The sequence below is a fragment of the Rhopilema esculentum genome, chromosome 6 (assembly GCF_057945365.1).
Source record: "Rhopilema esculentum isolate cy_ngs chromosome 6, ASM5794536v1, whole genome shotgun sequence".
NCBI classification, from domain to species: Eukaryota; Metazoa; Cnidaria; class Scyphozoa; order Rhizostomeae; family Rhizostomatidae; genus Rhopilema; species Rhopilema esculentum.
Window position 1 is genome coordinate 1,000,195 of NC_142820.1, and position 12,675 is coordinate 1,012,869.

The 12,675-nt window shown below is 32.3% G+C and overlaps 1 protein-coding gene across 1 annotated transcript in view; it reads left to right on the forward strand.

The window, feature by feature from the left end:
• The window catches only part of LOC135686106 (cilia- and flagella-associated protein 337), a 36,916-nt gene extending 24,610 nt beyond the window's left edge, over window positions 1-12,306 (forward strand). Inside the window, exons 20-37 of the mRNA XM_065202275.2 lie at window positions 591-690; window positions 1,814-1,920; window positions 2,501-2,580; window positions 3,093-3,147; window positions 3,740-3,785; window positions 4,692-4,751; window positions 5,222-5,302; window positions 5,811-5,901; window positions 6,159-6,251; window positions 6,745-6,803; window positions 7,413-7,485; window positions 8,105-8,170; window positions 8,908-8,947; window positions 9,315-9,403; window positions 10,058-10,242; window positions 10,862-10,911; window positions 11,380-11,445; window positions 11,743-12,306. Coding sequence (XP_065058347.2) covers window positions 591-690; window positions 1,814-1,920; window positions 2,501-2,580; window positions 3,093-3,147; window positions 3,740-3,785; window positions 4,692-4,751; window positions 5,222-5,302; window positions 5,811-5,901; window positions 6,159-6,251; window positions 6,745-6,803; window positions 7,413-7,485; window positions 8,105-8,170; window positions 8,908-8,947; window positions 9,315-9,403; window positions 10,058-10,242; window positions 10,862-10,911; window positions 11,380-11,445; window positions 11,743-11,896 — 1,495 coding nt within the window. The 3' untranslated portion in view covers window positions 11,897-12,306. The remainder of the gene's footprint in view (window positions 1-590; window positions 691-1,813; window positions 1,921-2,500; window positions 2,581-3,092; window positions 3,148-3,739; window positions 3,786-4,691; window positions 4,752-5,221; window positions 5,303-5,810; window positions 5,902-6,158; window positions 6,252-6,744; window positions 6,804-7,412; window positions 7,486-8,104; window positions 8,171-8,907; window positions 8,948-9,314; window positions 9,404-10,057; window positions 10,243-10,861; window positions 10,912-11,379; window positions 11,446-11,742) is intronic.
• Window positions 12,307-12,675: the final 369 nt, after the last annotated feature.

Below are 12,675 nucleotides of genomic sequence, written 5' to 3' on the forward strand. Positions count from 1 at the left end.
ACTAATTTACCTTTTTGAAATGCAAATTTAAAGCTCATTGAGGGCCAGATCATGTGCCAAATTTTACAAAGTTTAGAAATATAGATCCTGACAAGGTTAATGAAATGTCAGACTTGATGGTTGTGACTCCTGATAAATTCTCGACAATGATTTCGAGTCAAGACTCTATTACCCAGCAATCAAGAGATGACCATTGAACTTTTCGTATCCATTCTTCCGCATTCACTAATCAAAGGAAAGCCAAATAACGTAATTTGGGCATCATATTTCGGCAAGTCGCAAACGGCCTCTGGTGAATATACTTTAAATCTCTTGTAGCTTTCTCTGTTTGGAACTTAAAGATTTCTTACCAGCATCACTATTTCCCTGTCAAGTGAACTGAAACATTTTCGGCCTTTCCACCTACCTATATAATTGTGTGTGTTAACAACTTATAAAAAAACTAGGTTTAAGAATGCAAGATACGCCTTCTTTTGTCATCCTGGAGTTGCTTACTTCTGCAAGATTATACAACGAAGTAGCTATATTTCCATACTATACTCCTAAAATGATTCGACCATGCCCATTTTATCTTGACGATCTCTTCACAGGCCAATGTCCCTTCAGATGACAACTACTCACAAGGAAAGCGTCAACTGTGTCAAGTATAATAGAAGTTTCAAACAAGTCGTCACTGGATCTGATGCGTCGGTGAGTGTCTGAGACCATAAATATACGCATGCTTGAGGTATTCCTTTTTTCAAATCAAACGTGATTTTTTAAAGTGGTGTCTACCAAACTTCGATGACTAATTGCAGCAAAATCAGTTTTCCGTTAATGTGTTTCTTAATCAAAAGGTATTTTGTGTTTTTAAGTATCGGAGGTAACAAATGAATTAATTAGAATGCAATGGCTATTTTAAAATGCAGTTAACACGAATTTAATTCGATTTTCGAAAATTTTTGGTATTTTTATTAAGTAAATCTTTGTTAAATTCGACTAATTTTTGTACTCTGAGGGTTTTATAACCATTGAGGAAGTTATCGCTGTGAAAAGTATCATAGGGAGTCACAATTATGATGAAGCAATCGCTGCTTCCCCTTTACTGCAATTTTCCGACCGCTGTTGGGAAAGCATTCTCATCGAGTTAAATATGCAGTGTTTCTTTGACAGCGATATCAACACACAGCTGTAAAAATTACTTTATCAACGGTTGAAATGGCGTTTTCTTTCGATCAATTACATTTTCCTCGATCTTAAGAATAATTCAATATAATCAATTACACTGGAAATAAACGGAGAAGAGGTTTATTTATGATAGAGGATTCTACCTAGACCCAGCCCTAGAGCAAAGTTAACCTACTTTTAGTATCTTCCGTGTTGGTTTCCCTATCAGGAAAAGAGGGATACTTTTGCCAGAAAGTATTTTCTTTTGAACCAATGCCGCTAGACCAACCTGCAGCAAAAAATGTACTGTTGCATTTTGTGGCAGCCGAATTTGTTTTCTCACTGAGAAACATCATTGTAAAATATTTTGTTGACCAGATTTGTGACATCTCCCAAACAAACTTTATTTCGCATCAAATTTGAGAGCGATGTTGAATTTTCTTATGCAGTTATATATTCAATTGACAGTCATTTCTCTGATATTTCTTTTTGGCTAGAGCATGTTTATGACTCGATATTTTTATTATATGTGTATAATTTTTTCTGACAAAGTAACTTTCTAACTTTCATGCATGCATCGATTTATAAGGACACGATAGGATTGTTTAGTGTCTGGTACTCTTCTTCCTGCTATGGAAATAAAATTGCATTTTTTTGTTTATCATAGGTTGTTAGAGTGTGGGATATCGAAAGCGGCAAATGCGTTTTCGAATTTTCTAATGCCCACGGAGATAATGGCATTACAGCAATGACATTCGACTCAACTGAGAGAAGGTTATATTATATTATATTATATTATATTATATTATATTATATTATATTATATTATATTATATTATATTATATTATATTATATTATATTATATTATATTATATTATATTATATTATATTATATTATATTATATTATATTATATTATATTATATTATATTATATTATGTTATGTTATGTTATATTATATTATATTATATTATATTATATTATATTATATTATATTATATTATATTATATTATATTATATTATATTATATTATATTATATTATATTATATTATATTATATTATATTATATTATATTATATTATATTATATTATATTATATTATATTATATTATATTATATTATATTATATTATATTATATTATATATCATAATCATAACTGTATTTTATTTTATTTTATTAGAATAATAATAATTTTATATTATTTCTATATTTCATAGTTCCTGGTATCAAGTTTTTTTAAGGTTTTCATGTTAATAGGTCTTTCAAAAAAAATTAAGCTATATCCTATTACATTGTTTATAAAAGCAATCTTTATCATGTCGTCTATGTAAAAGATTAAATTATATTTTAGGCTGATAACTGGTGGAAGAGACGGAAGGTTAAAAATTTGGAATTATAACAATGGGCATTGTCTGAGAGTTTTAGAGAAAGGTATTTTGAATTTCACTGTGAAATCTTGATGGCTGTGCGACTCAGTTAGTGATGATGACCCGGTCCGTGGAATTCATGCTTTCTTACAAATAGAGAAGACCCGGTGGTTAAACGCAGGGTCAGGATAACATTTTGACCACACAGTCACTAGCCTCAGGGGAGGTTACTTACGACAAAGGAATTACTGCCCTTTTCGTATAAAAATAAGGCTTCATCTGTTTCTTAAAAATATATTTGTGTACATTCTTTCATTAATTACATGCATTTGCAAGTATTAGAAACATTCTTTTTAGCAAATATCGATATCAATACTATTTTATTTTATTCCAACCCCAAACATGATTGATCAAGGTTCAAGGCTAGGAATATAAGATATCTTTTTGAAATTGGACTTTAAAACATTCCAAAATAAAATGCTTTTTCAAAAATTGTTTTTATCATATTCGGATCTCATCTTGTTTACAAGGTATTTCTAATCGAGTGATTTGCAAAAATTGTTTTTGATTTTGTAGAAAGGCATTTGGATGAGGTTTCAGCACTATGCTACGTGATAATAAATAAAAACAGGTTTGCTATAATATAATCATTATTTCATTGCTAGTGTTTGATAATTTTGTTATATAATTCTCCTAATTGCAATTCAAATCTCGATGCCTGCTTTGATTTCATATTCAGAGTTTAAAATCTTTTTATTGAGAACTATCTGGTTATTGAAATACCAAACTTCAAGCATTGCATTTCAGGCTATATATTTAAATGCTGAATTAAATACATATAAAATTCAAACAAAAGCCCAGGCAATTAGATTTTGCAGTAATAAGTTTGAATCACAGACCAATTAGTTACAAGTTATTGTCCGTTACTTGTCTTGATGCATTCTGACAAATTGCTTTAAATGCCACCTTCCAATTACGGACACTTAAAAACAACAGACAAATGAATTTATCCATACATTTCACGAAAGTCCTTCCTACAAGAGACAATAACTCTGGCCCTAGCATTTTACGCTATATGGAGTTTCTATTCTGTATGTATAATGCTTGTATGATATTTAGTTGTAGCAAGGAATTTAAGTTTCAGGGCCAAATTGCTAGGTTGTGAACATTCATATTTTCTTCGCTATTTTTGCATCGTTATATTTATGTTCTTTGACCCTCAGATATATTGTATCAGTTGGATGGGATCGCAGAGTGAATGTTTTCTCTGTAAGTTCATCCCTTTCATCTCCTTTTTACAATTAAAAGGTCGAGCCAAATGTCTACCCGACGGCAAAATGTCTCTCTAAACACTTTCTTATTGAAATCGTCTTTGAATTGTTTCCAAATATTTGTTTATCCTCACTTCATACAGAATATTGCCTTCATCAAATCTTTTGCATTAATATCTACGCCAGGAGATATATCTTCACTAAATTTGTAGGACACTTCGATTCAATCAGAGTTTCGGAAGAAAAGCTTGGGAACATTCCTGTCTTATAAAAGCGTTCAATTTATTAAGCATCCTGAGGATATTTATAATTTTGGAATTTCTTTATTTAGAATTTTGTTGTTAAAAATTTTGCTTATAATGAGCGTAAAAGTTATGTTTCATCATTTGAAAATATAAATATCTTCAGCGTTAAATTTGAAAGTTTGTTTGTTTTTTTTTGTTTTTGGTTGATTAAAACTTTTCATGAAGCTTTTGATTGGTATTTGCATGACTTCTTTATTCAGGCATAAAATTTCCTTCATCGTGTGGTACAAGTTTTTTCTCGGTAGTTTGCTAGTATTTCTGCTGTATTTCAAATAAGGCTCCAAGTTTTGGTGAACAATTGGGATAACATCCCAAAAACAAAAATGATTTGTTTTTAAAAAATGTTGCTTGATATTTATTTAATTTTCAACGACCTTTTTCGTGTCAGCTGTGCGGTTACCAATTGATTCTGAGAAAAACATATTCATTTAGCCTCATTGAACCACACAGAAGGTCCTATGAATTCTCTTTCTGTTGCCAGTTAGGATTTTCTTGTGCTGTATCTTGTCCGTGTGGTTAAATCTCGAGTAGGTTTTTTGATACAATTTTCAGAAGAATCCTTATAGTTAAGTGCCAATAATTTTGTGACGTCTTTGCAGGACGATCAAACAGATTTCCACCATGTTCAAAGGCCATGTGTCACTTGGAGCGACGATATTGTGAGTACAGTTTCTAGGTAACTTATTTAATCAACACTTTCCCTTCTTTGTTTCTGATAACCGTAAACTATTGATTGCAAAACAACGTCGAAAGTCTATAATGTAGTGGAATGTATCATATTGCTATTCAAACATATTCCCATGAATCAGGGCAGGGGAACTTTGCTGTTAGTTTCATAAAGTAGAATTCTCATTAGTTCATCATTAGAGAGAGTGGCGATAATTTGCTGAGTCAGGGCATTTTTTCTATTCTTCTTTTCTACTAAGATAATCGATTGAATTTCCTCTGAAATTTCCATCGAAGAAGTTTAAAACAGCATGGCAAGTAAAATGGGCGTACGAGCATTGGACTGTGTTTTAAATATAGCAAACAAAAGATGTCCTTTTGTTATTTTCTAATGCATTTTGCTATTACTTTAATGGTATTCTGTTTGCTTGTCTTGTTTGAAGAGGCATTCTTTCGATTGCAGCATCGTGGGCATCGTGAAGATATCCTGGCAGTTGCATTCTGCCCCCCGAATCTTTTGGCGACATCAAGCTATGATGGAGAGGTTTGCTATAATTTTGAATCTTTCATTGAAGCATGATTTTAGTTTCCCAAGCAGAGTTTGTGTGGTTCCCTGTAACCGTTATTCAATCAAGATGTAATTCAGAAATGTGAATAATCCTTACTCTCAATAATTTGTCACACTGTTGTTGGCAAATATGTTATCATCCACATATCATTTGTAGAAAGGGATGCTAAATGTTGCTCGGTTTGAGGCAGCCCTTTTTTATCAATGCCTTTGCAAAACAGGTTTTGAATGCATGCATTTATAGATGCATAACGAACTTTTTTTACTTGATTACATACCAATCGTCTTCGCACAATCTATTCAATTAATTATAACAACGTTTTTTCAAACACTCATGAGAGTACGACACTCCAGCTCAAGCTCTGTACTGACTCAATACCTATTAGAGATTTCCGAACGATAGAATTACCAAATAGGTATTTAATAGTAACATCTCTTTAATTTGAAGACTTCATAAACCTTTACTTTGAATCTTTTCACGTAGATTCTGATTTGGAACATGGTCTCTGGTCACATATTCTGCAGACTAAATGCGCCAACAGCAAATGGAAAACTTTCTTCTCGCAGCAGTATCTGTAAGCGACAGAAAGATTTTTCGTAGATTAAAGTTTTCGTGATTTTCGTACTTACAATCTTTATAAATTGATGATAAATACGAAAATTTCATCGTAACCATATCATCTATTTCGTATAATTGAGAATGTTTCCGTGAGTAATCGTCTATTCTAAAAATTGGAGTCGATTTGTCATACAAGTAATTTATTTTGATATTGGCATATTGATCTTAATATTTGGTGGCTTTGAATGATGTTTTCAATTTTTGTGATTTAAGTGGATGGATCCATGGTCGTGAATCAGCTAGCATTTCTTGGAAATCGAGGCGGTAACAAGATGGCAGCTGCATTGATCTCAAATGGTCCAAATGGTACGTTTTTTTATAGATATTTCGAAATGGTATTGATAAAAATGTTGTTTGACTTTGCATCTAAATACACGTAATCATGGAAGATAGAGATAACTGAATTTTCATCCATGTCTTATACTAAGGGAAGGTTGGATAAGACCCTTTGACTATAAAATTTTCTGCTTACCTTTGGACATAACCCGACATTTATACTCTGCCGTGTGTTGGACGAAAAGTACTTTAGTATGGCATGTTTCTGCTTTAACGTGCTGTTTTCAAATTCTGAGGTACCAAAGGCTTACCCTTTGACTAAGTCGAGAAATCCAGTGAATTGTAATTCAATGTCAATAATTAGGCAAATATATTCTCATATAAATAGAACGGAAAATCATTCGAGAAAATACATTTCAGGACATTCTTTACTTGTCATCTGTGTAAGAATGAAATATCATTTCCTTACATTTGAAATTAGCATCTGATGCCATTTAGCTAACAAAACGAAACTGCTTTTCAGGTCGTATTTATTTCTGGAATGTTTACTCGTCTAGCAAGCCATATTCGACGTTTATCGCGGTAAAATGTTTTTATTGTCTTTTTAAACATCTTTGAGTGTTAACTGGCTTTATGTTGTCATATTTTTGCTAACGAACACTTTGCACCGTATCAAACTCTTCTACTGTAACTTGATACCCCGTTTGCGTGCAAATTTGGAGCCATGACAAAACTGTCACGGTTCGTCCTTCCGTTTACACTAGCAATGTGATAAAAATATGCCTTTATCACAAGAGCAGCCCGATGTTCCAAACTGCTTTTGGCTGCCATTGTAGAAATGGCGACAGGATAATTCGTGTAACTATTTTATTTTCAGAGTATTCTTTTCCATTATATATTCTAAGTCTGTGGCGATTTTTCTGGCATCTTTAAAGGAATCGTTGAACATTAAATTTTGTTTTTATTTTATAAACGCACATAGGAAGCTTTTCAACCAACTTAAATCCAACAGGATGGAAATAGTTTTGATTACGTTCTTGACTTTGGTGGACATCAATTGTTGCTAAAAATGTTATGATAATCAGCTACGTATCGAAATGTAACTATCACTGATATAACTTAAAATTTATATACATTTTTAGTGATGGCGTTTTTATAAATTCAATTAAAATCGTCTTTTTTCGTTTTTAGTCGCATCGTGGAACTGTTACGTCGATAGCAGTCGATTCAACCAACACACATTTTGTCACAGGAGATTCCCAAGGTTGGTTTGCAAATTTTCATTTGCTGGTCGCATATTTAGTGAAAACTGTCGACCTTCACGTTTTATACAACTACAATGTTTTCTGCAACTTTAGTGAAGCAATTTAAGTAAATTTTGGAAATTACATAGCACAATGGAAAACATTTTTTATTTGGAGTAGATGCACTCAGGCATGATGGTTTTATACAGATAGGGTTCCTTAGGTTAGGGTGTAAAAAAGAGTCAACAAACCCATCTGAATCAAAGTAGCTATTTTTGTCCTTATATTCTCATAACTATTTTTCTAACACAAAATTTCACAGTCCTAAGATATATTTGCTTGAGCTTTTCACTGAAAAGCTGAGCCGATTTATCTGTGTTCTTTTGAATCCAAAGTATTTCCTGAGAATTTCACCAAAGGGCATAAGTTTTGATGAAAAAAGTTTGTATAGAAAAAACAAAGTTTGAAATAAGTGCGTTAAAAGTTCTACGTCGGCTTTATTAATGTAAAAGTAAATTGTATGCTTCATGAAGGGAAAAATGTAGAATCGGTGGTATTAAGGAATTTTTTAAAACATGATAGATAGGAGAAACCACTTGAAGAATTCGATCTCATTAGTTTCTCGTGTTTCTTCAATAGGTTTTATAACAGTCATGGACGTAGAAGATTATGCAATGGAAGGTCCAGAATCAACAAGCCCACCTGGTACTTACAATGTTTTCTCTCGCTTTCAGTAAAGCTTGTTTCTTTATCATAAGAGCTGTCTGAGATGATAGAAAGCTTTCACTAATAATGGTAGATAAATTTGGAACACCTATTGTATACAGACCATTTCAAGAGCGAGGTCCTTCTTGTCATTGCGTTGGCCCCCTGCTTTCTTGCATGTTGGAATTTTCCGCTTATACTTACAATAATCAGTAATGTTTCATAGTGGCTTATTTAGTACTTAAAAGGGTCTCAAAATATAATTGAGACCTGTTTGTTTCTTTTTATGCTCAAAGCCTTGGGTAGACCCTCGCTTTCTATTTCCCATCTTTCACAAAACGCATTATTTTAGATATCAGTTACCCAAAAAATTCTTACTTTAAAATTGAGCTGCTTGAAACACTTTTGTGACTCGTTTAAGCACTTCCTCATTTATTTCGATAATAGCTTTGACTAATGGTTATTCTAAAGTCAGTATCCAAAGAATTTGATTGTGCAATGCTGTTTGGTTCAACATCATACCAAAAGATACTTTTTGTAAGAAAAAAAAAGCTAGAGTAAAACCCTTTTAAGATAGACGATTGTTTAAAAGATCCAACCCGTTGCCCTGTATCTCAACCAGACATCGTTCTGAATTCTGAAAAGGCACGGAAATCGATTAGGAATTATTTAGCTCGCAATGTAGTTTGAGTTACTAATTTCTGATCTATTTTCTACCGCTTTTTACTCCCTTTTAGTGAATCGAAAATGGCGATCAAATATTCAGACAATAACTAGGTATTTTCCTTTTTTTGCAAATTGTACAATCGATGCTAAAATAGTTTGATTTCATCGGTATTTTGACTTGAATTTAGCATGGCTTCAACAACCTCCTCGAGTTTTGTGCACTGCTCTCATTTCTGCACTGCTGCTTTGAAAAGAAATGTTTTTTCCTCGACCAATTTATATTTGGCTGAACTGCCAAACAAAAATATGAATGCGAAACTTAAGATAATTTTCCAATTAGAAACTCTCTGCAAAACTGGCATTTCTGGTTATGGATGCAATTTTACTACCTTTTTTTCTTTTGGTCAGTGATAATAATAAAAATGTGTTTGGCCATAAACGTAACAATTTTTACTGATCTTTGACTGCTCTCTTCCAGCATTGAACTTGCAGAAGATTATGATTTGCTGCTCACCTCTTCAACTGACTGCACTGTTCGACTGTGGACGATGGATGGGCACTTTGTTGGTAATAAGTCTGCTCGTGTTTAAGTAGTGATTTCAAAATAGGCTTCATAGGGAAAGAAAGCACCAGGTGGTCAAGAAAGGTTCACCGTGACATTTTTAGGCTCTCCATTGCACAGTCGAGGTTATATGATTCACTTGATTTAAACCTAGCACCTCAATTCGGTATTTCATTAAAGGCAAAAAAAGTAGGAAACGGCTTGTAGGTATAAAATCAAGATTTATAGTAAATACGCTTATAGTAAATAGAATTATAGCTTTTTCTTTGTTATTGATTTATCCTGTGAATAAAGAATATTCTGTTTAATAGTTTTTAAAGATTTTAGTCTTATTCTCCCAGACATTGTGAGTGAGATGCGTTTTATAAAAGTCAATTTGATTTTAATCTAAAGAGTAAAAAAATTGACAAAAAGTAAACTGGCATTAAGTAATTTTTGAAAGCTGACCGCGAGTCTAAGGAGGCTCACCAATGAAAATCAATTTTTTTCTCGTTTTGAAACTGTATGCAACTTGACGAAAAGGGAAGGTTCTTTGTTATCTTTCAGACTTCTATTTACTTTATCTTGTTATGGGCTAAGTTAAATATATCTAAAAAAGTTATCATCGTTGTGTTTCGCAATAAGCATTGACTTTTTTTAAAGCTGTGTTATTCTTTTAGGCACTTTTGGTCAGCCTAATTCATGGGACATTGCCTCTCCGTCGTCATACCAACATCCCATGGCACCGTACGATGTCTTGGTTGATCCACTCAGTGTTCCAAATAACCCTGCAATAACGTCTTTAAAAGCAGAGGAAAATGCTGATTCCGACAGCAAGGATGCCGCTGCTTTAGATGACATCACGGTTAGTAGTGTATAACCTGAATTCTTTATTTGTGTATATTTATGTTAAGCATTTCTATGTCAAACTTGTATACTTTTATATTTTTTAAAGCCTCTGTTTTGAAGGAACACTTTGATGTTTTATAAGACATTTTTGGTATAGTACCATGATTATACAATACCCTATTTCTTATAATCTCTGAAGATACCAGCTTGTCTATTTTCACTTATCAAGTAGCTTACGTTGTCTCGCTGCTTTTTTTGTGTTACGTTGTTTCTTCATTTTTTCAGCGAATGAAAGAATTTTTACACTCTTTTTTAAAAGAATCAGATAATTTCTCGATGTTCTTGACTTTTTGATAATTTGAGGCTCTAGTGGTTTAGTTGTTGTTCTTATTTCATCGTTGATTTTTCTGCAACTAAATTCTATAATTTTTTCCAAAATCACTAATTAGCAGTTTTGCATTTAGTTGCACGATTGGAATTTTCATTTGAGAGGAATTTTATCACGTTGTTCTTATTTTTTGAGAATCCAGCTCTGGTATTTTTATTAAGTATTCTCTTATAAAAATGGTAAATTTTCCTTTTAAAACATGAAAATATTACGGATGCACGTTTCAGTATTATGTTTTGAATTGCAGAAATCAAACATGACATCTACCAATCACAAAAAGCCAAAAAACGGATTCTCGTGAGTGATTTGTTATTTCTTGAATGCTTTCTTCCATTTTGCGAGAGTATGAGGCCAAATATAGTGGTTGTGACTACATATCGATAACCCAGGACACAGCAGTTTAGACAAGAGCTAAAAATAAACATAATTAAATGTTAATCGAGTCATTATTCACTTCTCCCCGCTTTTATGGTTGGGGTACTGTGGGGTGCTAAACCGTATCACCGTCTGCCTAAGACTGCAGTTGTTAAAAGTTTTAAAATTTTGAATGCCTTGTTCCTGGTATTAAACAAAAAAGCATGTTTCACTACCTTTCTCCTGGCTACTTGAACTTCATATGTGGTTTTCATTCTCATATTTCAAATAATAGGCATTTTGTCTCATTCTTTAGAATACTTTGAAATATGTTTCAATTATAGAACCTAAAAAGCGTTAAATATTCTCTCTCTGCAAGCTAGTTGAAACCATCTTTTCCTTATTTTTCAGAATCGATGATAATATGATTGCAGAAATGCTGAAAACAAACCCTGCATCAAAAGCCATGGGTAAAAGGTTTGTTATTTTTTATTTGAATATATCATTGTTTTCTAAGCTGCAAGAAACAAATTGTGAGATTTTTTAACCTAAAAATTTGTCTTTGATAATCTAAACCTTGGATAGGGGATTTCAAATTGCTTGAAATTTAAGGCTTACTTTTAGAGTCAAAGAGCGGCTGGAAATATTATCGTAGTTTGTTTTAGCCAATAAGAATATTATCTTATAATGAAAAATTTTTAAACTGTAAAACAAATTCACACTTCCTCCTTTGCAATCTTCATATCTAAGGTATAAATTTTGTATTAATTTCAGACTTCGCCATGAAAAATTGAAGATAATTCCGAAAGATACCGGCGGACCAAATGCATACCAATCCTTAAAATATTTTGATCTAGAAGAAACTCCCCCGGTTATGGAAATTCCACCAACAACAGATATCGACGACCCGTTTGATATCAAAATATAGCAAGTTTACTTTTGACATGAGCGTGAATTTGCAGAAGCTGCATCAAGATGTTTAAAGCTTTGTTATTATTTGCTAGATAAATATTATCATGACAAAAATAAAAGTGCACTAATATTGTAACTGTTACAAAACTATTGTAACTTAAAAGTTTCAATAATTGGCAATCAAACTGTACATTTAGAATACATTTTTTCTTTAATTTTGGAGGCAATTGTAAATTAATAATGAATATATAATCTTAAGTTATTGTTTTGAGCGTAATGTATTAGGGGTCGTATGAAAGGAACTTTAGAGTAAATATTTTTTGCATAATTTTTTGTAAATAGCTTTGTGGTATTTTATGATTTCAAAATTTGTGGTGTAAAATTTGGAAGCAATCTGTATATCTAATATACCTGATTAAAGTTTTAGCTTGCGTTTTCCCTGGTACGTGGTTTCTTCTGTTCTGTTGCAAGTTCTAAGTAGAAAGAATAAATTACATTTCTCTTGTTTCTAAAATCGTTATTTCTTGTCTGGAAGAGTTTATTTGTTCTAATAAAAAGGAATGTTTTACAACCAGGTATTACCAGAGTCAACAGGAAACGTTTAAAAGACGTAAAAGGCAAATGTGTCTGCCTTGTACACAGCTATCCTTCGCTTTCAGTCCACTGCACCCCCTTTTTTTAGGTTTTTTATACCAAGAACTTCAGATTTAGTTGCAATATAATATTTTGGAATAAAGAGGCAAATGTGTGCCTTATCAGGGGAGTTGCGCTTTAAAAAACAGGTAGAATACTTTA